A 26,897-nucleotide genomic window follows, 5' to 3' on the forward strand; every position below is an offset into this window, starting at 1 on the left:
CCCAATAAATGCTAGTAAAGATGAGAGAATGGATATACCTTTATACTCTATTGGTAGGATTATAAATTACTGTAGCCACTATGGAAATCATTATGATGGTTCCTCAATAAAATAAAAGCTGACCAGCCTGGTCTACAAGAGCTAATTCCAGGCCACGCTCTAAAACTACAGCGAAACCTTGTCTTGAAAAACCAAATAAATAAATAAATTAATTAATTAAAATAAAATAAAAGTAGATCTTCCAGGTTGGTGAAGCACTTGACCAGCACTTCAGAAAAGTTAGTAAAAACTAGAACCTCTATATGATTTTGCCATATCATTTCTGGGTTTATACCCTGCAGTATTAAAGTCAATATACAACAGAAATACTTATATCCATATTTATTATGACACTATTTACAATAACTAAAATATAGAATTAGCCTAGGTGCCCAATAATATATGAATGGATAGACAAAAGGGGTCATATTGCACAGTGGAATATTATTCAGTTTTGATGAAGAATGAAATCACTCCATTTGACAGAAAACAGGTATAACTGCTTATGTTAAGTGGTATATTAAAGACTCAGAAATACAAACATTACAATGTCTTTTCTCTTATGTAGAATCTTAAAAAAAAGTCACGAAAGCATAAGGATTATTAGGGAACAGGAAGGGATCAGTGGTATTAGAGGTGGGCTAGGTAAAGATCATGAAGGGGAATATGATCAAAATATGTATATGAACATGTCATAATGTCATCTATTATTATATAGAATTATTGTAGGAAGAACAAGAAGGAATAAATCAGGGGAATCCCTCCCTAATAATTGAATATTCCTGTCTTTTACTGTAATCTGAAGTCAAAGCAGCTCTAAAGGACAACTTTATATTGTGAGTTTGGGACCAGTTTTTATTTGGCAGTCAAATTTGACCTAGACATTGTTAAATTTTCATATTTCTCCACTGGAGGGAGTTGTAGCATCTTTGCTATTTCTGCCATATTGAGTTTCTCAAGTCCCAAGTGTTCACCACTGGAGTCTCCCTTGCCCACAGGGGTTTAGATCTCAGGCCACACCCATACTGGATCCCATCTGAGTATTCTCAGGCCCTGAGCAGTGTATCTCTCTTTCCTTCTTCAGTTCTCTAAGGGAGAGGGGCTGATTCTTTCCATATTGTTGGTCGAGACTCTGAGTGTTTAGGGAAATTTGCGTTTGGTTGTGGCTCCCTAGATGTCACCAACTGCTTTGAATGGGCATGAGCTCTGTGTATATCAGGTCTGTTGCTTGACTTGCCACATTGAACTGATTCCATGAGGACAGCTGGCATTTGCCTCGTAGCTTAGGTGGAAGGGGCACTCCATGTAAAAAGAACCATTTATTCCACTGGTAACATGAAATCTCTCAAGCTGAGAAACACAGAAGTATGAGCCCGATAGACAGCTAGAGTGGGCATTACTGCTTTCTTAACTGTTTGTTTCTCATCTTACATTAAAATAATATATTCATTTCAAAAACTGAGCCCCACATTCACATACATCTCCAGTCTTCCCTCAGTAACCATGACCACAGAGGGGAAGGACCAGACCACCAAGCTAATGAATGCCATATTATCAGGAGAGCATTGCTTCTACAGACAGCCTGGCTGTTGCTAAAGGTGAGAATCATGCACTTCCCATCGTTGGGGTTTCCATTTGTTCTTATGTAAGGATACCAAATTTTTCTTCAGACACTAACCTCTTCTTTTTTTGTTTCCCTGGGAAGAGTGACCAGATTGTTTTATGGCCTTACAGTTGTGGGAGAGTGTCCATGAAAGAGGGAGCTCTTAATGTATTCTGGCTGGAAGAATGCTATGTGACCAGAGGATTGGGGAGGGCTGGAGCAGGGGCATAATAGTGCTGAGAACTTTGGAATGGGGTGCTTACAAGGTGAATATGACCCTTTGCCATGTCCATTGAGCCTAGAATGAGAAAACTATCCAAGGTGCACAAAACCCACAATTCCTAGCAACATCACTATAGAGACAGGGTTGGAGAAGAGCTGCTCACATTCTGTCCTGACCTAGGTCTTGATTTGTAGACCATGTCTTCAAGCCCCAGAGGACAGATTTAAGGACTCGGGCCTTAGGCAGTGATGGAAAGTCCTTTTTGTGCTTTATTCAAAGAGCTTTGGATGTTTTATGTCATTTTGTCCTCAGTCAACTACTATTTTCTCATTTTGTGGATGAGGAAATGGATAAGAAGGGAAGGTAAGAACAGAACATTCTGGAGGCAGTGCTTCATTCACAGGAGGATGAGCACGAGCTCTGGAACCAGATGCTTGGCTATCTGATTCGCTATGTGATTGTGGGCCTCTCTGGTGACTTCTCTGTGCTTTCCTTCTCAACACAGACTGGAATGATAAAACCCTCTGCCTCAGAGGATTAAGAGAAGAGGCAGGTGAGAGAAGACCTCCATGCCTGGCCTATGGGTCTATGTCTGGCTGGGAAGATAGCTCATAGTGGAATGCTGCTGGGAGCCTCTCTGTAAGGGGTCTCTGGAGCCTTTTCTATACTTCTAATCCTTGGAGGTCATGGTTGCTTGGTTTTTCTCCTACACCTTCTCCAATCCTGCCTTGGTGACCAGCTAGGCATAATTGCCATGACTTTAGTCATTAAGCATTTTCCCCCAAGCCATCTGAGCTGGCTCTGCGGCAACACAGTAAGACTCCAAACACACCCCATTGCAGATAAGAATAAAACAAAGTGGCTCACAAGGTTAGATGGTGGCGCATGTCCATGCGTGCTATTGAGAGCGTTCCACTGCTGATGCTGGTGCTCCAACCAGAGAGCCGCAGTAGTCCATGCACAGCGATGGCAACAGCCCTATAATGACATCAAACCACAGTACTCCTGAGCCACAGACAAGGGCTTAGGCCCCCAGCTGGGTTCCCTGTTCTGCTTGCTAGTTCTGTCTTCTTGCCATTCATCCTAGCCACCAGTCACCCTTTTGGGAATTCTTTCTGCTTCATGCACCCATCAGACAGCCAATTCCATGGTATCAAGCACCGTGCTTGGTTGGACTCCATGATATTTGGATATTCTTTGTAGGAAGCGGTCATGTGTACCCTTGAAGAGGTCACTTTCTGACATTCATTTCTCTCCCCAGGCACTCATAAACATAGTTTCTTTGACTTCTCTCCAGAACAGAGAGGCCAAGCAGAAAGCGGAAGCACTTGGGACCATCAGTGCTTCCAGAAGGAATGGAGTCTGAGCTTGAAGAAGCTGCAGAAGTTAGACAGGAGAGAAATGGAAGAGAAAGCCAGGCACAGGAACCAGCAGGGTCAAGGCCCAAGAACTCTGGGCACTTTAAGGTTATAGAGTGAAGTGAAAGGCAGAGCCCCAGAGGCTCTGTGTCTGAAGAAGTATGTGGAATCATGTTATGACCCTCTGGGAACTTCTGAACAAGTGGAAAACATCAGGACATCATTCTATCAAGGTCCCTCTTAGGGTAAATGATGATGATTTATTGGGGGTGCTGGTTAATGGTCAACTGTATCAGCTCATATGAATAACCAATGAATGGAAAGATGTATCATGATTGACAGTATTCTAGAGGAGGACTTTGATCCCTGCCTCCTGGTAGCCACACCTTCATGCAATTCCCTGTGGCCAACATTTGATGATGATACCATAGACTATCTTAAAGACTTTCTGACAATCCTCCCTATCCCTAGCTCCATCCATGCATTTAGAAGGCATGCCTTTTTCATCCACTTGGATGAAGCCAACTGCCATATTGTATAATGCTTGCTTAAGAAGATTCTGGCCAACAAACACTTCCTGAAGCCCCTGCAAAGAGCTGCTTCCTATCAACAATGCTATGAGTGAGCATGGCAGAACCTCCTTCCCCATGGGACTTGGAGATAACAGTGACTTTCTGATATATTCTGGGCCAGAAGAACCAGCTAAGCCATGATTACTGACCTGCAGAGCCTGTGAGCCAACATATACATGCGGTTTGGAGTTAACACTTTGGGTAAGTGTTTACACAGTGATAGATAATTAATACAGGCAAGGATCAGAGCAAAAACAAGTGGGAACAATGATAGACCTACAGTGAATGATTCAAAAGGCTATAGGTGAAGAGGGGATGTGGAAAAAGTAATCTCAAGAATAGAGATTTTGGAGCAAGATTTTCTGGCTTTAAGCACCTGCTCTGGCCGTTGCAAACTGTGTGACTCTGGGCAAGTCATCACAACTTTCTGAGCCCCAGTTTCTTCCTTTGCAGAATGGAGGTGACAACAGTCACTGCTTTAGAGGTGGATGTCTTTTCCTTCCAGGACTGGCCTCAGTGTCCAGCACAGTGATGAAAGACACACTGAGCTTGTGCAATAGAAGGATTCTGGGGCATTTCTAGAAGGCTCAGTGTTCAGTTTAATAGCAGGACAGACAAGCACCAAATGCTTCAGTGTCATTTCCTTACATCCTTCAAAGCATTTGTGCATCCAGGCATGTGGCTCAGTCCAAGGGAAACTGTTCATCTATAGATGTCTGACTTGTCCTGTCTGACTCCTTCCCCTGGCAGATTATGGGTGCAGCTTTCCTCCCAGGAGCTGACTAGACTCCAGAGCCATAATTTTGGCCTCATGAACACTGTACTTAACTACACACAATTATCTGACTTACATAGGCTTTTCCAGGGTCAAGTTTGGCCTCCGTGAGGATAATAGCCTGAATTTGCCTCCCAAAGCCAGGTCTGCATAATATATCAAATAGCTCTTATTTCCCAAAGGAGCACCACCCGATAGGAGGTGGTCTTACCTGTCCAGGCAGAGCGGGCATGGAATCAGAGGCCACCATGCGCTGAAAGCGCTGGGGTTGCTGCATTATCTGCTGCAGGAGGAATGAAGACTGGTCAGGTTGTTGTTGTTGTTGGTGGTGGTGGTGTTGCTGCTGCTGATGTAGCTGCTGCTGATGGTGCTGCTGCTGCTGGTGCTGCTGCTGATGGTGCTGCTGCTGATGGTGCTGCTGCTGATGGTGCTGCTGCTGATGGTGCTGCTGCTGGAGTTGCAAGGTGGCAGTGGCAGTAGAGGAGGCAGTGGCAGAAGGAACATGTGCTGGTGTTGCCTGAGGCAGGTAATGGAACAGGGATGACTGCCTGGAGGAGGCAGGCATGGAGGCCATCTTCTGGGGGCTTGGCTCAGAAACAAAATGCGACAAGGGTTTGGTGTTGCTGAAGATAAAGGGCTCAGGTCCTTCTGGACTGGAACTTGCCAGGCCCTGCTGCATGATCATGCTCAGGGTTTTGCTTTGCTGGCTGCTGGTCATAGGCTTAAAGATGGAATTTGCTTGCTGTTGCTGCTGATGCTGATGCTGAAGTTGATGTTGTTGCTGCTGCTGCTGTTGCTGTTGCTGCTGGCTAAGCAGACTGCTGGTGGGAGTGAGGCTCTTGATCAGAGAGTATTGTGGAGTGAAGGACTGCTGTGGCAAGCCGGGGCTGGAGAGATTCTCGGGGCGGTAGGGTGGGGATGGTCCTGGGGTGCTGGTAGGCACAGCAGATAATAGGTGTCCCTGGGGGCTTTTGACAGAAGAGGACACCAGATTGGCAAGAATGGAGCTCTGGGGGCTGAATTGTGGCTTCTGATTGTGAGGCAGAGCTGGGAGCTTCGCTGGAGCATAGGGCAAGGTGGGCCCAAGGGCAGCATTGCTGCTGGGGGCCATGCTGGAGAGTAAGGCATTGGACGAGCTTTGCGCAGCACTCCCAGACAAGCTATTAGATGACATGCAGGGTGCTGTGAAGTTCTGTGGGCTGAATGGTGGTGGTGGAGGTGGCTGTGTTGGTGGTGGATGAGGTGATGGGACGCGTAGGTAAGGTGGGGAGAGGCCTGGAGTAGGCAGATTGGACCAACTACGGTTGGAACCGTGGTGTTTTGTAGTAGATCCCTGCTTGCTGGCCGCAAGTGCTTTCAGCTGGTGGGCATGATGCCACTGAGGCACAGATAACGGAGGCAAAGTGACAGGGAGCATGGTCTGGGCCTGGTTTTTGACCTGAGCCTGTGCCGTTGAAGAACTGGGTGAGGCTATCTGCTTACTGGTGGGAGGAATGGGATAGTTGATCTCTGTGGAGGAGGGCAAGACTGGGAGTGATGTGTCAGTGGCTTGACTGCAGCTAGACGCATACTCCTTGCTGGGCCCAAGGCTCTCCATATGTGGCATCTGAACTGGAAGCTTGGCAGGTGGGCCAAGGGGAGCCTGGGAGTGATGTTCAACCACAGGCTCTTCTGGCTTGCTCCCCAGAATCTTCTCAAGGTCAAGATCATTTGAAGAAGGCTCTTGAATTTTGGTTAGTTCCTCCAGCAGATCTTGAAGTTCCTGGTCCACAGCTGGCATATTGTTGTTTTTCTCATAATAAGGAATAGCATGCCCTTTCAGCCCTGTGTCTGCAGTCGACGACACCCCAAATGGTGAGCCCATAGCACTGCTATTCATAGCATTGTTGTCCAGAGGATTATTCTCAAGAAGTAATGACTGGCCAGCTACACCCAGATCTGCAGAGCTAGGATTCATGGTTAATGTGGGCATCTGCAGTTCTGTAGAAAGAGTCGGGTGGGCACCTGGGCCCATAGAGAGGGTGACATCTTCAAGGCAAGGTCTCTTGATTTTATTAGGGTAGCCCCCGTCAGCCATGCCAGTAAAGTGGAAGTTGTCTCCTTCCTGTCTTCTTTTACTGGTTCCCTGTGTTTACAGGAGAGGAGAGGAAAGGAGAGAGAGAGAGAGAGAGAGAGAGAGAGAGAGAGAGAGAGAGAGAGAGAGAATATGAATTTAACAAAAGCTTTGACATATTAAAGTTAATGCTAAGAAGCCACAGATAAAACAGATCTCTCAGTTTAAAGTTACACTTGTCAAAAATCATAAAATTACAGTCTATTTTTAGAAGCATGTTTTTTGTTTCTTTGTTGGTGTGTCTCATTTAAACAGTCTTGTTACATTTCAAATAAAGCAATATGCTGTCTGTATATTTAGCAGGACTGAAAGTCACACAAAGGGTATTCTTTGTGCACTTACAAGGGGAATTCAGGGACTATGCTGAAGTCACTAAAGAAACTTGCTGCCAAAGGCAGGCACTCAAGAGCAAACTTGAACTAGCTGAACAATTTCGATTCCTACCAATCTACAGGTAAACCAGTTTTGAAAAAGTCAAACCATAGAATAGACAACAAAGTTCTAGGTTGCCTCACTCTCTGGCTTAAAAGAATCAGGGTGTGTTGATAAAATAGAACGTACCAGTGTCAGAGAAATGCAAAGGAACTGCCTGAGGTATATGTTTAGGGGAAAGTGCATGATTTAGAACAGCCACTGTGGTCATTATTCTATTTAGTTCACACCCACATACTCTTTCCACATGCACACATTTGCACTGCTTATGCACATACAAAAATAATTTGGATGAACCAATACTCAGTCTTTTAGAGTGGTCACCTAAGGAATGACTGGCAATTCGCTTTCTATTCTCTAAATTTCTGTATTGTTTGTTTTTAATGAAAAAAATTGCAATAAAAGAAAACCTCAAGTATAAAGTTATTTAAATAAGGAATTCTTCTGTGCAGATGCATCCTTGCATTGGGGAGATATCAAACAACAGGAGGAGGCCCTACTGTGGGCTCGGCACCTTGTGAGAGCTGCCCATTTTATATAAAAACAGTCTTCAGGAGCAAAGCAACACTTTGTTTCCCTGTTTCCGATTCTTACCCATGATTCAGTCACATTAGTAACCATGAGTTGTCTGCCAGTAGGGAAAGGGAAAGGAAGTGGAGGCACCTATGTGAGAATAAGGCTAAGATGCTGATTCTGGCCACCCCTTATCCGCTAGTAGACTAAGGTCATGGCTCTCATGGCCAAGTGAACATCAAAGTAACACCCCCCACCCCAGCTGTGTAGCTAAGGCCTTCCTGTACATCAGAATCACTTAGAACTGTCCGGATTGCCAGATCTCGCTTAAGAAGTAACTGTCTTAGTTTAATAGAGGATGGGGCCCAGGGAGTGGACAGAAGCAGCATGGCATATGTCCCTAGTCATCAGGTAGATACAGGGAGGTCTTAGCCTTGTCATGTAGACTCCCTGAGCCCATTTTATCACGTGAGAAATGATGAGAAAGAGGTCTTAGGTCCTGCTACTGCTCTCTTGACTGGAATAGGCAGACTGTATGCTAAATGCAGGGCCTCAAAGGACTGTGACATTCCTAATATAGATCTGGAAGAGCCCTGGAAATTCACTGTCTTCCAGTAACAATAGCTACCCCTCAGGAAGCAGGTAGGACCTGCCTTGTATTGCCTGTCTAGTGGGTCAAGGCTGGATCAAGGTTGAGAAACAATGACCATCTGGCTGTCTCTCAGTCTATTGTCTTCATTCATCCAGACAGTAGAACACTGCATCATCTTCAGAAAAGGCCCTGACTACCTGGAATAAGAGGACTCACACATCCTTGACTTTTCTGAAATGCTCATGGTTCAAACAAGGGCATAAGACCTGTTGCCAAATTCACTTGGGACTGAATACTACAGGTTGGGCAGAAATGGTCAGGTAGAAGAAGAGGCCTAGCCAGTCTTAGGTGCCCAGTTTCCTATCAAGGAGCCTGGCTGATGTTTAGAAGCCATAGTGTTCTCAAGCTGTTCAGGAAGCAGTTCACTAAGTGTTTGACCCGCGGCAAATAAAGTAAATAACTAGTAAACAGCAGCTGAGTGAACCAATGGGCAGATGAACCCAAATGACTTGGCACATTGTGGATTTGGCAACTCCTTCACTCTCTTATGGGCATCCAAACAAACAAGTCCCTTAAATTCCAAACAGAATATTCAATCTTCTGTCGAAAAATCCAAAGAAATCTGATAGGCTTAAAATAGAAATGTCTAAAATGAATCAACAGATGTTCATATAGTGTAGATCTTCATGACCATCCTCTTGCTGGGAAGTCTGGTTAGCAAGAGTTGGGTCCTCTGTTTTATTTCATGGTGGCACGAAGTACACAGCAGTCTTAATAGCAGTGAAATATATATACAAGTTAAGAAGGCAAGCAGATGGTAGGATGAGGTGGAGGGGAGGGGAAATGAAACTATAAGCCTGGAATCCTGGCCAAGTGGGCCTCTGCAATGCACTGGCAGGACTCCTAGAGCTTTTATTTAGTCGTTGGCCTTTCATGAAGCTGTTCAGAATAAGGGGTCAAGGACTGGGGAGACAGGCATTACTCCTGGACTCTAACATTAACATAAGTGAGAATGTATGTGCAGCCATCAAGCACATCTATGCCAATTGTCCCTACTCTCTTCTGTCTGTGTACTCATTAACAAAACAGATCACAGGATACCTCATTGGGGTGCCAGAAGGCATCTCATGCTGCTTAGATCTGATTTGTTAAGTCCACAGCCAGGCAACCGCTGGTGCTCATTACAGGGTACACTGAGGGGTATCTAATTCAGAGGCATCTCCTCTTGGCTTTCCTCAGGCATGTCTCCTGGGCACTCCCCAACTAGGCTGCTGTTTTGGTGGAGGAGCAGCCATAGACTCTGCTGAGATTTTGCTTGTCAATACAATCACCCTTTGTTAGAGGCTGTGCAGCTCTGTGTTTGGGATTCTGTGTTAAGAGCTTTCAACATTTAGCCAAGTGGCATCAATGACAAGGAAAAACAGCTGTATTGCCTGGGGCATCCCATTACTTCTGCTCTCACTGAACATTGGTAAGTTAAGGTACGATAATCCATTATTTTGTGTATGTCTAGGTATACATGTGTGCATATTAGGACCGGGCTTATAGGAAGGGAGAACTTAGAGCAAATACCTGGATAAGTACAGATGAACAAATAAATATCCATGCATATACTATTCATTTCTATGCTTAAGCATGTATCAATTGCGTGCTGGTTTTGAGCAAAATATCCCCATAAACTGATGCTGAAGTTTCTGTAGGACAAAGATTTTCAGCTTTCTCATATTTGCAAGACAAGCGGCTCTAGAGAATCATGGGTAGTTTAGGACAGGTAAGCGTCTATGGGTGCTAATTGGCTTACAAGAAAGAACCCCAATATCTGTTGCTAGATGGTCTAGAGCAAGAATCTTGACCTACTTCCAACTTAGAGGACAGAACATTTCTGCTTTGGGGGATGAGGGCAGGATGATTAGGCATATGGTCTCAGAGTAGCAGTGGCTGGCCGTCATAAACAGTCCAGGCCAGTGCAGCAGGGAGATGCTGCTATACACTGAGTTCGTGTACGATTCTGAAAAGGCCTCTAGCTGCTGTGGGGCCCTCTACTCTCCACAGTGCTTCAGCACAGGACTCAGTTGAATGATGTGAACTGTGTGGAGCCTTTTGACTATTCCACCTTTTGCTACTGGGAACATGTGACTGAGGTGCAGCCAGGTTTCATGGCCAAGGCACCAAGAAAATGCCCCTTTGCTTCAGTATTTCAAAGAGGCAGGAGAACATAGAAGGCATCAGAAGGTGAGGGAAAGGGCTGTAACACATTCCTGGGCAATGCTTACAAATAACAGGAGGCACTCCATCTGCACAGTAATGGGACTAGTGGGAGACACCCTTAGGCAGTAATTCTTAGCATCTTGCAAGCCTGTGGAGTTCACACAAACCATAGGCTGGTAAGTTGTCAAATTCCATCATTGTGCTTAAATGTTTCTATGCTGCTCTGGGCTGCGACAGATTCTGTCTCGAGTTTTCCACATCTCCACTTGGGACATCACTCATAGACCAGCCAAGCAGACTGGCCCTATCTTTATGCTACAGAGCCCTCCTGAGGCTTCCTTTTAGGCTGATCAGCGTTTGGCTGATGGGTGGTATCAGATCTCTCCCTTTCCCTTTCCCCTGGTCCATTTTCTCATGACCACCATCTCATTGGCTTGCTCTCCTGATGCAGTGGTGGACTCCCAGGCAATGGGGGACACCTTATTCATACTGGTGATATGATTGGGAATGAGATTGGTGGGGAATCCCCTGGACTGAGAATTGGTCATCTGTGTATGGTTTGGGGAAGATTCTTAGTTCATTTCAGAGACTCAATACCTGTCAAAGGCAGGCTGAAGCAGCATAGATCTATTATCAATTTGAGAGTCATTATAGAAATATTAAGTGCCAGCTTGCCTTTAGTTAGGGTAGCTGTGGAGAAACCATGGACCTTATGTAGGGTAGCTCTAAAACTCTGGTTGTGAGTAAGTGAACATGGACACACCAACTCCTCTTAAGCCATGATCTGGCAGCCTTCCGTGTGCTGGCAGCCTAGCAGCTATTAAATTATATTGCTTGTACACTAGAACCCTTGAGTTACATCTCCCCCAGTTCTCAAAGGTTGACCCCAACATCAGGTGCTCTTCTCAGAAAATTCATTTGACTTGAGCTATTGGAGCAAATTCTTTAGCTGGGCAGAGGCATAGCACACTTACTTCATAAGCCCACTTTAGCCTCTAAAGACCTGGAGAGATATTGAACTCAGATAGATTTAGATATAGACTTCGGAACTCTAATTCCATCAAAGCAGAGCCTTGGAGGGGACACAAGATCAGGAACAATGGTCAATCTAGAAGACTTTCCTTCTTCTTAGAAATTGTGAAATTGACATAGCATGCAATTAATTTTTTAAAAAGAGTCTTATAGGCTGAAACTATGAGTCTGGGCTACACTTGAAGTCATGATAATCCTCTTGCCTCAGCCTTCTGAGGGCTAGGATTGGTTATAAGTCTGAGTCACCACACCGGGCTGAAATGAACTTTTACTGAAGTGTACCCTTCTGTGGTGTTTAGTCCGTTCAGGATGCTGGTCAATCATTACTATCATCTAGTCCCACAATTCTTCCCTTAGCCCAGATGGAGACATTTTAACCATTAAGCTGAGCTTCTCCTAGCTTCGGGCCCCATAACCACTCATTTTTCTGTCTTTCCAGGCTTAGCTATTTTCAATATTTCACAGAAATGGAACTATAAAAATGCAGCCTTTTGCATATGGTTTCTGTCCCTGAGCATGTTTTCTAGGTTCATCTATGTTGTGGCATCCATCAATACTTAATTTGTTAATGGGTGAATAATGTCATTGTATGGTTGGAGTATATTTTTTTCTATCCATTCACTGAACAGCGGATATTTGTGTTGTTTCTATCTTTTGGCATATTTTAATTTTTCCTTATTCTTGAGAATTTCATACATGTATACAATGAAATAGTGCACCTGCCTTCCCAAATCCACTTCCAATTCACCACATATTCTCTACAACAAGTCCTCCTCCTAACTGCATGTACTTAAAAAATCCCACTAAGTCCAGTTAGTGTTGCCTATATGTGCATGGTTGTGGGGCTATCCCCAGGATAATGGGAAACCAATTGGTGGCCACATTCTCCAGAAAGAAGGACTCTCCCTTCCCCAGCAGCTACTTACTTCCAACAGCTACTCAATGTGTGGTAAGGCCAGGAGAGCACCTACCTGTCTAAAGTGGAGTTGTACAGAAACCTTAGCTTCTCTAAGTTCATGAGTGTGATAGCCATGCTGTATTGAGAAGACAGCATGTCACACCACTCCTGCTGTGAACACTTAAGTACACATTTTATTGCAAGTCTACTTTTCGCTTGGGGGAAGTGAAATGGCTGGGTCATAGAATAATTCCTGTGCCTAGCTTTTTGAAGACCCAAAAACTGTTCTTTCACAATCGAGGTTCTCTTAGAAACATCTACCACTTCCGCTCTATGGGAAGACTGCAGGGAGGGCTCTGTCAATTTCCAGACTGGGCAAGAGGAACCTCTGTAGCTCTTTATGGATGATGGTTTTTGTACATAGAGGCAAACACTGCCCCACTAAACTACATTGTCTGCCTTCTGTATTTTCTGTAGAGAAATGACTATCTGCTCTAGCACCTGGTACTTGGCACCATCTGTGGCCCTTGCAAGGACCAGAGGTGAATACAGGCAGTACATTTCCCATCTTGAAGCCAAGTGAAGACACCCAGAAGCCCCTGCATGCCATGCTAACTTCTAGAAGATGCAGAAGGCCCAGGGAAATGCACTGAGTAGAAAACTGATTCTGTGCTTTCTCAAGACGCAGGATTCTTTCTGACCTAAAACTGCAACTTGAGAAAAGTTGGCAAAGTTCTAGACTTTTATGGCAGGGTTTGAGGGAACATACATGTTACTGTGACTTGTGTTGGGTGGGACATGACATTCTCATCCCAGACAAAATGACCTATCTAGCCTGGACTGTATTTGCCTCAAGATAAAAAGGCCCTAAAGGCCTTGTCCTCCGGAAGCTAGTTGTGCCTCATCCGCTATAACTCCATATCCCAAGCCCTATGGCCTGGCCTCCTTACAGCACAGCTCTGTGTCTGGAAACAGGCACGAAGGCAAGACCATCATGTAGTCCTCAGCTACTTAAGCACCTGGGAAATCCCCGTGGAACCATTTCTTGGAAGAACACAGCCAAAAGAAGCAATCAGTGTATCTAAGTCAGGTGTCGTGCTATACATGTGTAACCTTAGCATAAGCAGGAGTGTCACAAAGTAGAGGTTAGCCTGGGTTAATAGAGAGTTCAAAGCCAGAAAACAGTGAGACCCTGTCTTAGAAAACACACAAAAAGCAAAACAACTATAATATGTAAGAGACAGAGAGGAAAGGAGAAGAAAGGAGAGGAGACAAAGACAGAGGAAGGCAGAGAGAGACATGCACACATACACACAGAGAGGGGAGAGAGAGAGTCAGACAAAAAGACAGAGACAGAGAGAAAAGAGGGAATCCGGAATAGGCAGATCCTGGTTATGATGACTACATGTAGCAAAACCTTTTGAGAGATTGAGGAATTTATGTTTGCAAATGAGCACCCCATCAGCAGACAGGACCTATACATATTTTTAAGACACTGGGCTTTTTCTAGGCCTTTATAACCAAGACTTGGTGTTACCAATGACAGGCCTCAGTGGTCAGTGTGTTTTGTTAATCATGGTCCTTGGCTTCTAAAAACAAGTCTAGCATGTAAGCAGGGCTCTGCTTAGGATATCACTTTTGCTCCTGGGTAAAAAGAGACTCAGAGAGGCCAAGAAACTTCAAGTCATATAGTTAGTGAATGACCAAGGAGATGGTGGCATTCAAGACTCTGGTCTATAGGCCAGTGCCAGAATGTTAAGAACCTAGTCATCCATGGTGGTAAACATTCGAACACCTCAGCAGTAAGCCGGCCTTTCTCAGCTGAACTCAGAACTTATTCTGGGCACTGAGGGAATTACAAGTCATTTCAGCTTTGTATACCAAGAGGCTAAATCCTGCTTCTCTGTGTTGGTTATGTGTTTTCATTTCCCTATAGGGACTGTCATACTTTCTAAATCACACTTAAAAGGGGGTAGAGCAGATAGTGATGGCCTCAGAGAAAAAGTTCCTTCTTCAGGTTGCACACAAAGGGAGTTTGGCTCATAAGGATTTGCTGTACCTCCTGGGTCCAACCACTTGATTACAAAGCCCACTATGTGGCCTCAGGGGCCATGGAGGCTTCGCTGCGCCTCTGTGTAAACTGCCAGATACTCTTTGCATATTAAAGCGTTGCCGAAAAAAATGGATGGTCTTGTGACAAAGACTCTGAATGTTAAATTCCAATTGCAGAACTCAGCAATGTGAAGTGCTAGGGGGTCTGAAGAGAGGCTCTGACCCCTTAGTGTTTTCCTACCTACAAAATGGGAGCATGAGGCTACCATACAAATTTCCTTTAAGGGTTCTGTAAACTTGATATGTAAAGTTAGCATAGTGCCTGGCATGGTGTAGACACCAAATAAATATTATCTTTCTTTTCAAGCCTGAAAATTCAAACACATTCTTGGTGGTCCTAAAATAGCTGTTAACATGGTTTACTCAGCAGCATTTGCCATTCAAGGCAGATCTCCTTTAGTTGTTAGCTATGCTCCCAAACAGCTGTGTGCAAGGCTAACTTTTGTAAACCAAATCATAATAACATGCAGCAGGAATTTGCCATTGAAAGAAACTCCTCAGTGCATCCTTTTATGAAGTGAAAGCTCCTTCATTTAAACTTATTTTTTAAAGAGTGTGCATTTGAGGCTATTACGCAGTCTTGTAATGAATTCTAATTCAGTTTTTACCACAAACATTGTTCTGTAGCCCCAAAGGACAGAGTAAACAAGAGTAAGTTATATGAAAATAATTTTAAAACACGTACATGTATTTATTTCAGTATAAGTGGTATGTCTATGATTATATAATGGAAAGCATCTCCCCTCTCTCTCCCTCCCCTCTCATGTGTGTGGTATCAGAGGGAAGGGAGAGAAAGGGACAGAAAGAGAGGTGGTAGGGTGATAATGATGGCATGGAGATGGTGGAAGGGATAGAATTGATAGAGGTGGTGACAGTGATCGTGATGTCATCAATGTTGAATGTGGTAAAGGAGGAGTAGCAAAGATGACAGATAACTACCCAGTGGTTACGGTGGCAATGATTACAGTGGGACCAATGCTGTTAATGGGAGCAGAGGTGGTAGGGATGTTGGTGGTAGAACAGATAAGGAAGTAGCAGAGGTGATGGTGGCTGTGGTGGGAACGAGGCACCAGGGGTAGATGATGGAAATGCCGTTGAGCATAGTGTTGCACACAGTGATGGTTCCCAGAAAGAGGGTGATCTTGTAAGGTGTTTCCTTTTTGTAACATTCTAAGAAGCTCCCACTGAATGGCCCAGAGGAAGGGAGATTTAGAGATAGATAGATAGATAGATAGATAGATAGATAGATAGATAGATAGATAGATAGATTATATAGGTTCTCACTCTATAGCCCTAGGTGACCCGAACTCACTATGTAGCCTAGGCTAGCACTGAACTCAGTGATTCTCCTGACTCAGTCTCCCTCCTGAGTGGTGACAGGCCTAAGCCACCATGCCTGGCTCCTGAATTCCTTATAAACAGAAAAAAAATCTAAACACTGACTCTTTGGGGGAAAACACAGCATATTTTTATTTGTCAGTCTATTGCCAATAATGTAATTTGCTGTCAGTTGGAAGTGCAGGGAAGGGAAGGTGCATAAATCCTTTACACACCATATGGTCATTAAAAAGAGTATGGTGCATAGGGAGCTGCTGTATGTTTTGCTGTGTAAAGTCATGTATTCAAAAAGTAAGTGTGGGTGCTGGTGTTTGGGAAATTACTTCCTGCAGCTATTTTATATAGGCCAAGTTAATTGTTCTCAATGTTAAAGGCATAACTTGAGAGAGGAGGGGAGGGGGGAACATGTTTGCCCGAGAGTCATATACATGGGCAGGCCTAACGCTAGTGAGCATCAGCACCTGAAGTTTATTACAGAAGAAGAGGCAGCTAAAGAGAGCTCTAGCCACCAAAGAGATAAGGCTTTCAACAGTCCCAGGCAGGGCTACTTGGGGGTTCAGTACAGACATTCCCACAAGAATGAGTCCAAGTTGGACAGACAAGAAGCAGAGTCAGGGAGCTGGAGTTCTAGGGGTAGGTCACAAACCACATTACCAGTAAGAACAAGATCAGAAGTCTTCACAAGACCCAAACACGGTAGTTTGGCAGGGTGCTGGGGTGGGTTAGCTCCTCATTTAAGTGAAGGTCAAGTTTAGGAAGCAGGCTACAGTAGTGGGGCACAGTACTCCAGGCAGGAGGGCAACAGTCTGGCAGGCCCCGGGGGAAAGGCTTTTGGCCTGCTTCGGGGACTAGCAGGCGGTACTGGGTCTGGCAGGCAGTGAGCTGGGAAGTAGCCATGAGCTCTCCTGGGGCCTCACAGGCCATGGGAAGGGGCTTGGGCTCTGTTTTGTTCACACCGGGAAGCCATTATGGGGAAAGGTGAAGCAGAGGAAAGATCAACTCGATGTTTGTGAAAGCTCCCTCTGGCTGCTCATGGGAGGGGAAATAAATGTCATGGGAAGCAAAAGGAACATGGGACCTAGAGCACAGGGCTGGGATCAACTAGGACAAAGGAGGAGAAGGTGAAGACATGGCCAAGCAAAAGGCCTGTGACTGTATCTCCAGTGGGTACTGAAGGTAGCACTTTACTTATTAGGGAAAACAATGGGCTCTGGAAAAATGAGCCACACACCCAGTGCCATGTGTCATCATTTATAGACACTGGCAAAGCCCAAATAGCCACTAGCTGAAACTGTTAAGGCCATGCGGTGCTTGTCACTGCATCTGTGTGGCAAACTGTATACTAAAGGCTAGGCAGGGCTCTGCGCCAATAGGACTATTTACCAAGACAGCCTGTGGGCTACATGTGGTCCCGGCGCCCCGTTTACCAAGACCCGATCTGGCACATGGGTTGAAATCTTTCCCTTGGGAAATACCATATTTCCAAAGTCCCTTCCTCACACAGCAGGACACCATGTGGTACAGGCCTACTGTCCATGAGGGAGCAGAAAGGCTTTACTATTTCAATCATAATGAAAGCTGAGTAACCATTGCTACACTGTGCAATCTATGCAGCAGTCCCAAGTGCTATACTTCACCAGCACTAACGACACTTATTGCACAACTGTTGGCAAGGACTCTGGCTGCAGTGGAGGAGGGAATAACATTCCCTCCTGGATTCCTTTGGGCCTTGCTTTCTCAGACTTTGTACACAGTTGGGCAATTTGAATTTTTTTCAAAGCATCTCTCTTTGGCCTTCAAGGGTCTCTATGACAATATGACTTCACTGTCTACCCCTTTACTTTCTCCCGATGGCTCAGACCAACCTGGAGGCTGCTGCACTGGCTGTGAATTTTTTACCTCTATGACATGTCTCTGAAAGCTAGAATTGTTTCCCCCCACCTTGTATCCCTAAAATACCTGGCTTCTGTGAAGAACTCAGCTGATACCTGCAGGTTGGAAATGCTCTCTGTGGAAAATGTCATTCTGCAAATTATCTGTCTTCTTCTGTTCCTGATGGAAGGAAGGCCTCAAGACAACCACTTCCCAGAAACCAGTAAGTGCAGCAGCTGGCCCAGTGATGTCTGCTTCTACTATGTACGAGGTGCTTAGCAGCAGTGCAGGGGCAGAAGACCAAGAGGTCTCAGGCACAAGGCTGGATGGAACCAAATTTCCCTGGGAAGACAAGGCATGCAAAAACAGCTCTGCCTAGGGAATTGAGAGGCTATGGAGCCTGTGACACTGGAGGGAAGCAGACAGAGGCAAGCCTGTGTTGAGGGCCATGGGGTTAAAAGATCGGTGAAGAACAAAAGAAGCAGCTGGGTTTGGGTCTCAGGTTTGAGTGTCCGTGGTGGTAAAATCCTGGCCTGTGGTTCATATTTTCATTTCTCAGGTTGAAGTCTTAGGGATGTCCATATATGAGAAGGACAGACATGGGCAGGATAGGGGGTGTAATGCATTAATCTACATTTCCCACAGAAACCAAATTCTGTAGCCCAGACTTGAGAAGCCTGTGTTCTATCAGAAGTTTGGAACACAGTACCTCAATGGCAGCCTCTGACCCACATCTTTACCTAAAAAGACATACACATCAAGTTCTCCAGCTGAAGGTGTAAAGCAAGAGGACTGAGTGTGCCTATAATATTTGGGGGTGCCATAGTCCCACATCCCTAAGATAAGGTCCCAGGGTTTCACATTACCAAGAAGAGAGTGAAATCTGGTTCTCAGTGTTGCCTGGAGTGGTTCACTTCCAGACACCTGTTATCTTGGGCCTGAAGTCACAGAATCTGCAGGGAGGGGCTGGGTAGGAATTCAGACAAGGCTATTGTCTGCTCCACGTGCCTGTGGAAGCCAGCTGCCAAACGGAGCTCCCTACCCAGTATTTTCCCCTACTAACGGGCTGATTTGCAGGTCACTGAGTTTCTCAGCTGAGCTACCTAGTCGGGACCCAGATGCCAAGCCCAGTGGTGTCCCCCAAGCTCAGAATTGCTCTGTCCTTGCCGAAGAGAGCAGTTTGCAGGCAAAGCCTGTGCCTGGCTTCCCTCCCTGGTTGGGTGTCAGTAACAGGAAAAGGGACCTAGCTGCAGAAGAGGAGAAGGGGGCAGGGTGGGCAAAGGGAGCGAACAGCTGTGTGCTCCATGGGGAGGATCCCCAAAATAGCAAGGCACATGCGCACTGCAGGCCTTGACCCAGAATGCTCAGAGTTGCACTGTAAATCCAGCTCTCCTCTGTGCAATGGGGCTGCTGATGAGACCACAGCCATCCTTAGGGGTCCTCTGTATTCCAAATAGAGCTCCAAGGACACATTGTTCCTTGCCTTTCTGGTGGAAAAAAATAATTTTGAGCCAATGCCAACTTTTGATTGTTAAAAAGGTGCCAAGAACAGCCATAGCCTGTGTGCTGTAGGACAAGACCACATCTCTGTCTTATGCATCATAATCTTAGAGACCCTGAAGTAGACAAGGAGCTCACTTCACCATTGTGGCAACTGGGGCCCCAAGGCTCATGTTAAGAACTCAGTAAGTAGTTGGGTCTGCTCTGAGGCAACATCTGGGTTTCCACAGTGCAACCAACATACACAGGATTCTCTCTCTTGAGGCCAGACTTTCACCTGTAGCAGGCCTACAGCCTACATGAAGTAGAGAATACTGGCAAAGACACCAACCGTTAAACCTCGAGATTTCAGCGTCACTTCAATTCTCCACATGCCTTCCCATTCAACTCTAAAGCAGCCTGGTTTGCTGCCAGGCTGGAAGTAGAAAGGGAATGAGAGAAAGATGCTAGCTGCTCTTCACTTGTTATGCCACTGGGGTGATAGCACCAAGACACCTGGAATTCGCTTCTGTCCCTGCTCTTTTCTGAGACTCCAGGGCTGAGTGTATATATTGGAGCCTCTAACCTAGGCATAGGAAGCAGAGTCGCTCCACCTGGTCTCAAACTTCAACAGAGAATAGACTTGCTCTCAGTGAGGGAAGACTACAGCCCTGGATCCCAGAATCTAGCCTAGAGCTATGCATGTCCAAGGGTTCTGGGATTGTGGCAGGAGGCCAGACATAGACAGGCCCTTCTAAATCATATCAGTGCTCTCAGAATTCAAGATGAAGGGGACTTGTTCCAGGTTATTCCACTAGTCACAGTTTTGAAACTCTGAGATCTCCTTCGTGAGTTTAGTACTTTGTGTGCAAAGAAAAGAGATGAGCTCCAAGGTCCATGGGCACAGACCTTGACCTGGATTCCATACCACAGAGGAGGTGAAAAGAGCGCCTCCTACTGGGTATTCTTAAAGAAATGGGTCAGCTGGAACTGGGGACACTACTATCTGAGTCATCCAAAAGCTCCACATACTCTTTATGGGGTGGGGGTATGTGCTCTTTTTCCAGAATGCAGTTCCTCACTTTCAATGAGAGGTGAGGAGACAGACTTGGATGGGTTTGGACCATCCTGTAGGACAGAGCACACTGCCTTTAGGACGGCCTACTCAGTGTGGATGTAGCTCCCCACCCTCTCACTTGTTTTTCTCTACAAGGTACTGGCTTCCTCAGACCTTAGTATTTTTTACATAAAGAAAGTGATAAGAACATCCTCTCTTTCAGGCAAAGAGTAGTTGGCAAGCTTATAAGGGATACTGGGCATGCCAACTTATTGTAACCTATAGAGTTATTTAGTAACATTGAGGCACTGAATACAGATGATGAACAGAGTGTAATGCCCTTTTCTTCCCCAAATTTAGTGACCTTAACTTCCCCAGTTTTTATTATACTTAGAGAGTTTATGGTATTTCTTTTGGCAGTAATGGGGACTGAAAGTGGAGTTTGGGGCATGCTGCAAAAGCACTGTGCCCACTGGGCTAGAGCCCCAGGCCAACTCCTCCACTTTGCTTAGAAAGTGCTGGAAAAAATGGAATAGGTGGTGACAGGGGCATAAATGATACATGACTCTGTAGGCTCTGGAGCCTCAATGCCTTCGAGCCTTTTGATCAGCCTACTGGATCTGTAAAAGGAGTCCAGTCTTAACTTCAAAGGAAAGGACGTGATGTTCCACACGCCGACGCCGTCTACTAACCTTGGCCACATGGGCAAGCATTGCCAGAGGAAACCTCTTTTTTTGGGCCACAGCAGTCATTAAGTGATCCTGGTACAAGATGAACAATGATGCTGAAAAGGAACTTGAATCACTACATTTCTTTACAATGCACTCAGCATTTTGGGTTTAAAAACAAGCTTTCCATCTAAGGAGCAGCAGGGTACAGCACAAGAAAAAGGGCCCTGAAATCTGCCTGTTAATAGGTCTGTGACTTGGCTCAAGGTGCTTAGCTTCTCTGCACCTCAGTTTCCTTAGGGTAATCAGGAGAGGGCTCCCAAAATGCTAAGCAAAGTACTGCCATCTAGTCAATGCTGAACTCAAGGTTCTTGCACTTGGTTTGTCTGAATTGTGTTTTTTCTATAGGGCAGTGGATGAACACTGCAGTTATTTAGGAGCAGGTGTAAGGCTAGAACCCCAGGCTCTTGGGCCCTGGCTTGAGGCTAAAAATATTGGTCACTTCAAATTCCCTTCTTTTTTCAAAGGATCTCTCAATTGTTCATATGAAAATTCCAGAGAAGTTAAAATGCTCTCCTCTAGTGGCACATGCCTGTAATCCCAGCACTCAGTAGATTGAGTCAGGAGGGTCATTACTTTCAGGTCAGTCTCGGCTACAGGATGAACGATTCTGTCTCTATGTAAACAAATCTCTCCTGTCAGACTGATAGAAGTTTATTTTATGATTTTAATGTGATACAGGTTTTTTTTCTGTTAGGTTGGTTTTCAACTCAACAAAAAGAAACCAATTAAGGTTACCCCCCAGAACAGATTTCTGTGTTCGGAAGGCTTTCGGGCTGAAGTCAGGTGGCACAAACAATGAGCTCCCAGACTCATGTTGTTTCTTGGGACCAGAGAACAGTATTAACCCTGGATGTCATTAAGTCTCAGAAAGAAATCAACAATGGAAACCTTTGAAATCCAGCTAAGGCCACACGTGGCAGCGCAAGGCTGGTTATTGCTAAGTACAGCCTTCTTCCATGATGGTTTGAATTCTTACAGAAACTTCTTTGAACAGCAGGTCTTCTTGTTGTTGTTGAACACCCAAGGATATGCTGCTATTAACCTGTCAATTTCGGAATCTTACTTTTCTAATAGCCTGCTGTTCAGATCGCCAGCATCTGCCCCAAAGCTGGAAGCTAACACTGGACACCTTCCTGAGGCTACAGGGATTGATTGGCCACTAAAACCCAGCTGCTTTCTCAGCACACCAAGAGCTGCCTGGATGGTTACGGATGCGAGCAACAGTGCTTACCAGGCACTGGGTAGTGGGCTCTTTCAGCACCATCCGTTCTGGTGACCACATGTGTCTTCCAAGACAGATGCAGTTTCATCTGGGAAGAAGGCTCAGCTGATGGAGCTGTCTTCAGAAACTCGGGTAGGTATATTTTTGGACCCCTTCAATTGGGGCAAAATCACTGGTCTTCTACGTCAGCTTGGCACTTCAAAAATAGCCAGGCCACTCTGAACCAAGGACAGAGAATGAGGTGTGCCATGGAGGAAGAAGAGTTGATCGTGATTAAGTGTAAGGTGTGACTCTAAAGCAATGAATGTGCATTTTTTGGTAGGGCTTACAAAGGGTTCAAGCGGTCATTTGCCGTGAGAACCCAAGCCAGAAAATGGCATTAGCAGTGGTAGCTGCTCTTCAGTGGGAACTGCTCCGAGGACCCACTCCCAAGACAGCCATCTCTATACAGATGGAAATAAAAGTGCCACTCACTTACCAGACACACTTTAGTTTTACAAAGTGTCTGAACAGTAAGTGAGGAACAGGGAAACCTCCTTCCTGTATCTATAGCCCACCCACATTTATGCCTAGGTTTTGGCCCAAGTAAGTGGAAAATAAAGAATTTAAAATCAAGCCTAAACAGGGGACATGCTAGGTGCTTTCCTTTGTAGACTCAGATGTTGACCAACAAAGAGCAGTCCGGAACATAAAGGGTGGTTACAATGGATGTTAGAGACTCTCTTCTGGGAATGTGTCAACTGGTGACTGGCAGGTCATAAACAGGTCATACTGGCCAACCAATCTATTTGTCTCTGGCCATCCCATGTGACTGCCCATTCCTGTGAAGGTTGTGGTACTCCAGTCACCGGAATTTTTTAGAAGGTTATGCACTTGACTTAATAGCGTCTCCTCAACACATTGTTGACAATGAAAGGAAAAAAGAGAAATATGATTCAATCACTCACACCTGTACACAGAACAAAATCCCTAAAATGAACAAAGCAGATTGCCCTGGGAACTGGGGAAGATAAGTCTCCCAGTTCTGTGAAATGACATTACCTCAGAGCTCAGGGCTCCCAGGTCCATGAGCAGAAAGGAAACAGACCCATGGCTCTATAGGAACCATTTCCCCTCTGCTCTATTACTTTCAGAGATTAAGCAAGCCACTCCTCTGTGGGCGAATACCCCGAGATAACAGCCATTGTGTGTGCTGCAGCGCCTGCTAACCTAATCTTGGTAGAGTGGTGATGGTGCAGGCACCGGCTGTCAGACTCCAGCAACCAGAGGCTCTCATACTTCCTACCGTCAAGCTTTCCCTTAGAACTACCACTGGAACCCCCAATACTAAGCCTCAGACACTTGGGCCATGGCTGAATTCCTAGAGAAGGAAGCACAAATGTGACAAGTGACTTTGAGAAAAGATATTAGGGTTGGACAGTTAAATAGGAATCCTTTCCTTTGCCCAATTTCTTAGTATGTTTATTATAGAAACCCACAGGGGCAGGGGTGGGTCTTTTTGATTCAAGTCTCTTATATGTTCAGTTAGTCTCCAATACCAAATATGCACAAAGAATTTCAACAACACATCTCATGTTCAAATGTAAGGTTAGAAACATTCAACACCCCCTCCCCCCAATAGCCCATTTTCTGACCGATTCCTGGAGCCTTCTGGGCTCCTGACGATTTCCCGCCATGTTGAAATGGGGCAGCATGCTCTCGAGTATGAGTCGACTTTTCCAGTCATCCATTGTTTGACCTGGAATTTTATTCTTGACTCTCCAAGGCGTTTTCCAAATGACCTAGACACAGGGCTTAAGGAGACAAAAAGTATACTCTCTTTCAGACATGATGATGAGACCTTGACCCCGTGAAGCACAGACTTTTAACTCTGAAGGCAGGCTTGTGTAGTATCTGCCTCACTCATTTTTCTGTCTCTTTCCACCATGCCACCCTCATAGGCCACCTCCCGCCACCCCACCCCCGGAATGAGGAATACTTCTGTGAGCCACTTGCCCAGGATAAAATGGCCATCCATGCCATTAGATAGATAAGCTGTACTAGAAAACAGAGGAGCAGGTGGAGGAGGAGCTTGATGAGACTAAAAGAGTGCTGGAATACAGTTGGGCAAAGGGAGTCCTAGTTCTGGCTTTGATTTTGTGTGGGACTCAGGGAGGGCTCTCTTATTTTCTGAGATAGTTCATTTCAGTGACAGACTCAAATTGATGGCTTAGAGCCTTTGCAACTCTGGCCACATTAGTACCCAGCCAAGTGATCAGACCAACAATTCCAATCACAATTGACACCGGGAAAGAAGGAATGGATGCAGAAAGGGGCTCCAGACAGCCTGGTGCATCACTTGACAGGGCACCAAAGGAGATACTCCAGCACATCCTGCAGGCTGGATGAACAGACGTGCAAACCCAGGAAAAGCTCTTTTCTGTTTTCCACAAACTACATGTGAGATAAAAACTATGTTAAGGTATTCAAATATGGGGTTAGCTTTTGTTGCTATAACCTTTCTTGCCTATATCGTACCAGGCACCACAATCTTGATTTTATAAAAGTCAGAAAACCACTTCCCCTCATTTTCCCAGTGAGTGAAAACAACTCCTTTGTCATGTTATATAAAACACACATCAGAGGATTCTGAAGATAGAATATAAATTGACGAGGAACCTTGGAATCTAATGAGTAACACTGATGAGTTCCCTGGGATTTCTTTTCCTTCAAATATTCTACTAGATTTAGAGCCAAAGAAACCAGCAACCTCAAAAGCCAACGGGCACAAACAAAAGCTCTCCAACAAAGGCTTGCTTTCAGGACCAGGAAAGAGCCCTTTGAGACAGAAAACCTTAACCCAAGCCATTCTAATCTAGCTAAGCAACAGAAAAGACACTGTAGTGTCACCCCATTCCACCACCCAAGACCAAGGAGGGGAGTCTATTGTACCCCTACTTGGCAGCAATGAGACACTTCTGTCAACCCCACAGGAACGCTGGTAGGAGATGTCTGGTGTGGACTTGGATACATCAGGCTTGCCTAGCAGTAATGAGGGGTCCCAGCCTACTTTACATCAAAGAAGCTTTCTAGGTTACTTGGACTTCTATATTACCAGGTAAATGAAAGATGCTATCCCTCTTTCCTGCTAGACCAACCAAAACAGAAGATTTAAATAAAAGCCAGTTTTAAAATATTAAAAATATCCTGATTTTAGTAAAAAGACAGCTATCCCAAGACCAAAAGGTCTAAAGCTTAATGAAAAAAATTATTAATTGAAATGTCACCAAGATGATACAAATATTACAATTACCTGACTAGAATTTTAAAATAGCAGTTATGTAAATGCTTCTCTTAAGAGATACAATAATGCTTTCAACAAAGTGGCAATCTCAGGAAATTGAAATATTAGAACCAGGAACCACAGTGACCTAGATAACCTTGGTGAATGGGACCCAAAGCAGAAGGAAACAGTCAATTTCTTGTACCCTTTGTAGCCCAACTTCTGCAATGTGAAGCCAAAGACTGGGAAAGAATGACAGAAAAATGACACAGTACCTATGGTAGACATTAATTTCAATGATGGCAAGTATTTGCTCAGAAGCCATGGAAGTCTCAAGAAAATAATGTAATGATTCTCAAATGTAGGGTTGTGGGGGAGAGCTTCAACACAAAATCTTATTGGAAATGTTTCAGCTGTGGAAGGAGAATCTCGACAATCTTAGATGGAGGAAAACCAAGGGAATTTATCAACAACACATGTCTACTAAGATAATAATTAAAGGGAGTTCTCCACTGAAGAAGAAATGATGTATTGTCAAAGAAGAAAGAACAATAGAAAGAGAAAAACAATATGATTAAATAAAATAGATTTTCCTCCATGCTTAAATTTCATAAATTATGTTGATTGTTGAATTACCAATTATAACATTTTCTAATATAGTTATAAATATGTATGAAAGAAATATTTAACACAATTACATTATAAACAGAAGTAAAAGGGTAGAGAGAAATGCAGGGTTTTCTACTTCATTAAAGGTAGTAAAATGTTGACACTAGTTGTACATTCATTTTAACATACACAGACAGGAGTATTGAGGGCAACTACCACAAAAAGACAGAGTAAAAACACTATACATGAATCAAATATTATTCTAAATATTACTCAAGTAATGCATAGGCATAGAAAGTTAGTAAAAAGAAAAATTGGGGGAAAATCTTATGGGGAACTGAAAGAAAACATATAAATGGGTAGAAAACCCCACTAACATCAGCAGATATATTAAACAATGGCCTAAGAGCTTGGCAAATAAGATAAAAAAGATAACCTAATGATATAGTATTTCAAGATGTTTGCTCAAATATAATAATTTAAGGAGATTAATGGCATTGGAATTTTGATTTGAGATGATTGCACTGAGCCAGTAGATTGCTCTGGGTAAGATGATCTTTCCAGAATATTAACACTTCGATCCCATGAGCATGGGATGACTTTCCATCTTTCAGTGTAAATTTCTTTCTTCAGTGTCATAAAATTCCTATTATAAAGATTTTTAATTTTCTTAGTCAGGCTTGTTTCCAAATACTTTGGGTGGCTATCGTGAATGAGATTATTTCCCTTTATTTTTCAGTCTGTTTTTCATTGGTATACAGGAAAGTTGTTGGGCTTTGTGTGCCAATTTTGTATCTTGCCACTTGGCTCAAATTAATTATCTCTAAGAGTACTTTTTTATTTATATTTATTTTTTT

At 44.5% G+C, this 26,897-nt stretch overlaps 1 protein-coding gene across 5 annotated transcripts in view; it reads right to left on the bottom strand.

Annotated features, from left to right (window-relative positions):
• Positions 1-26,897, bottom strand: part of Mamld1 (mastermind like domain containing 1) — a 126,892-nt gene that overhangs the window by 36,865 nt on the left and 63,130 nt on the right. For 3 of the 5 annotated variants that reach the window (XM_026777074.1, XM_005369185.3, XM_013354475.2), the window contains 3 exons: positions 23,804-23,962; positions 4,782-6,695; positions 2,733-2,843 (listed from right to left, as the gene is read on the bottom strand). In XM_026777074.1, the coding sequence (XP_026632875.1) occupies positions 2,733-2,843; positions 4,782-6,695; positions 23,804-23,899 (2,121 nt within the window). In that variant the 5' untranslated portion in view covers positions 23,900-23,962. The remainder of the gene's footprint in view (positions 1-2,732; positions 2,844-4,781; positions 6,696-23,803; positions 23,963-26,897) is intronic. The other 2 variants (XM_026777077.1, XM_026777075.1) reach the window with 2 other exon arrangements.

The sequence above is a fragment of the Microtus ochrogaster genome, unplaced genomic scaffold (genome assembly GCF_000317375.1).
Source record: "Microtus ochrogaster isolate Prairie Vole_2 unplaced genomic scaffold, MicOch1.0 UNK45, whole genome shotgun sequence".
Taxonomy (NCBI): Eukaryota; Metazoa; Chordata; class Mammalia; order Rodentia; family Cricetidae; genus Microtus; species Microtus ochrogaster.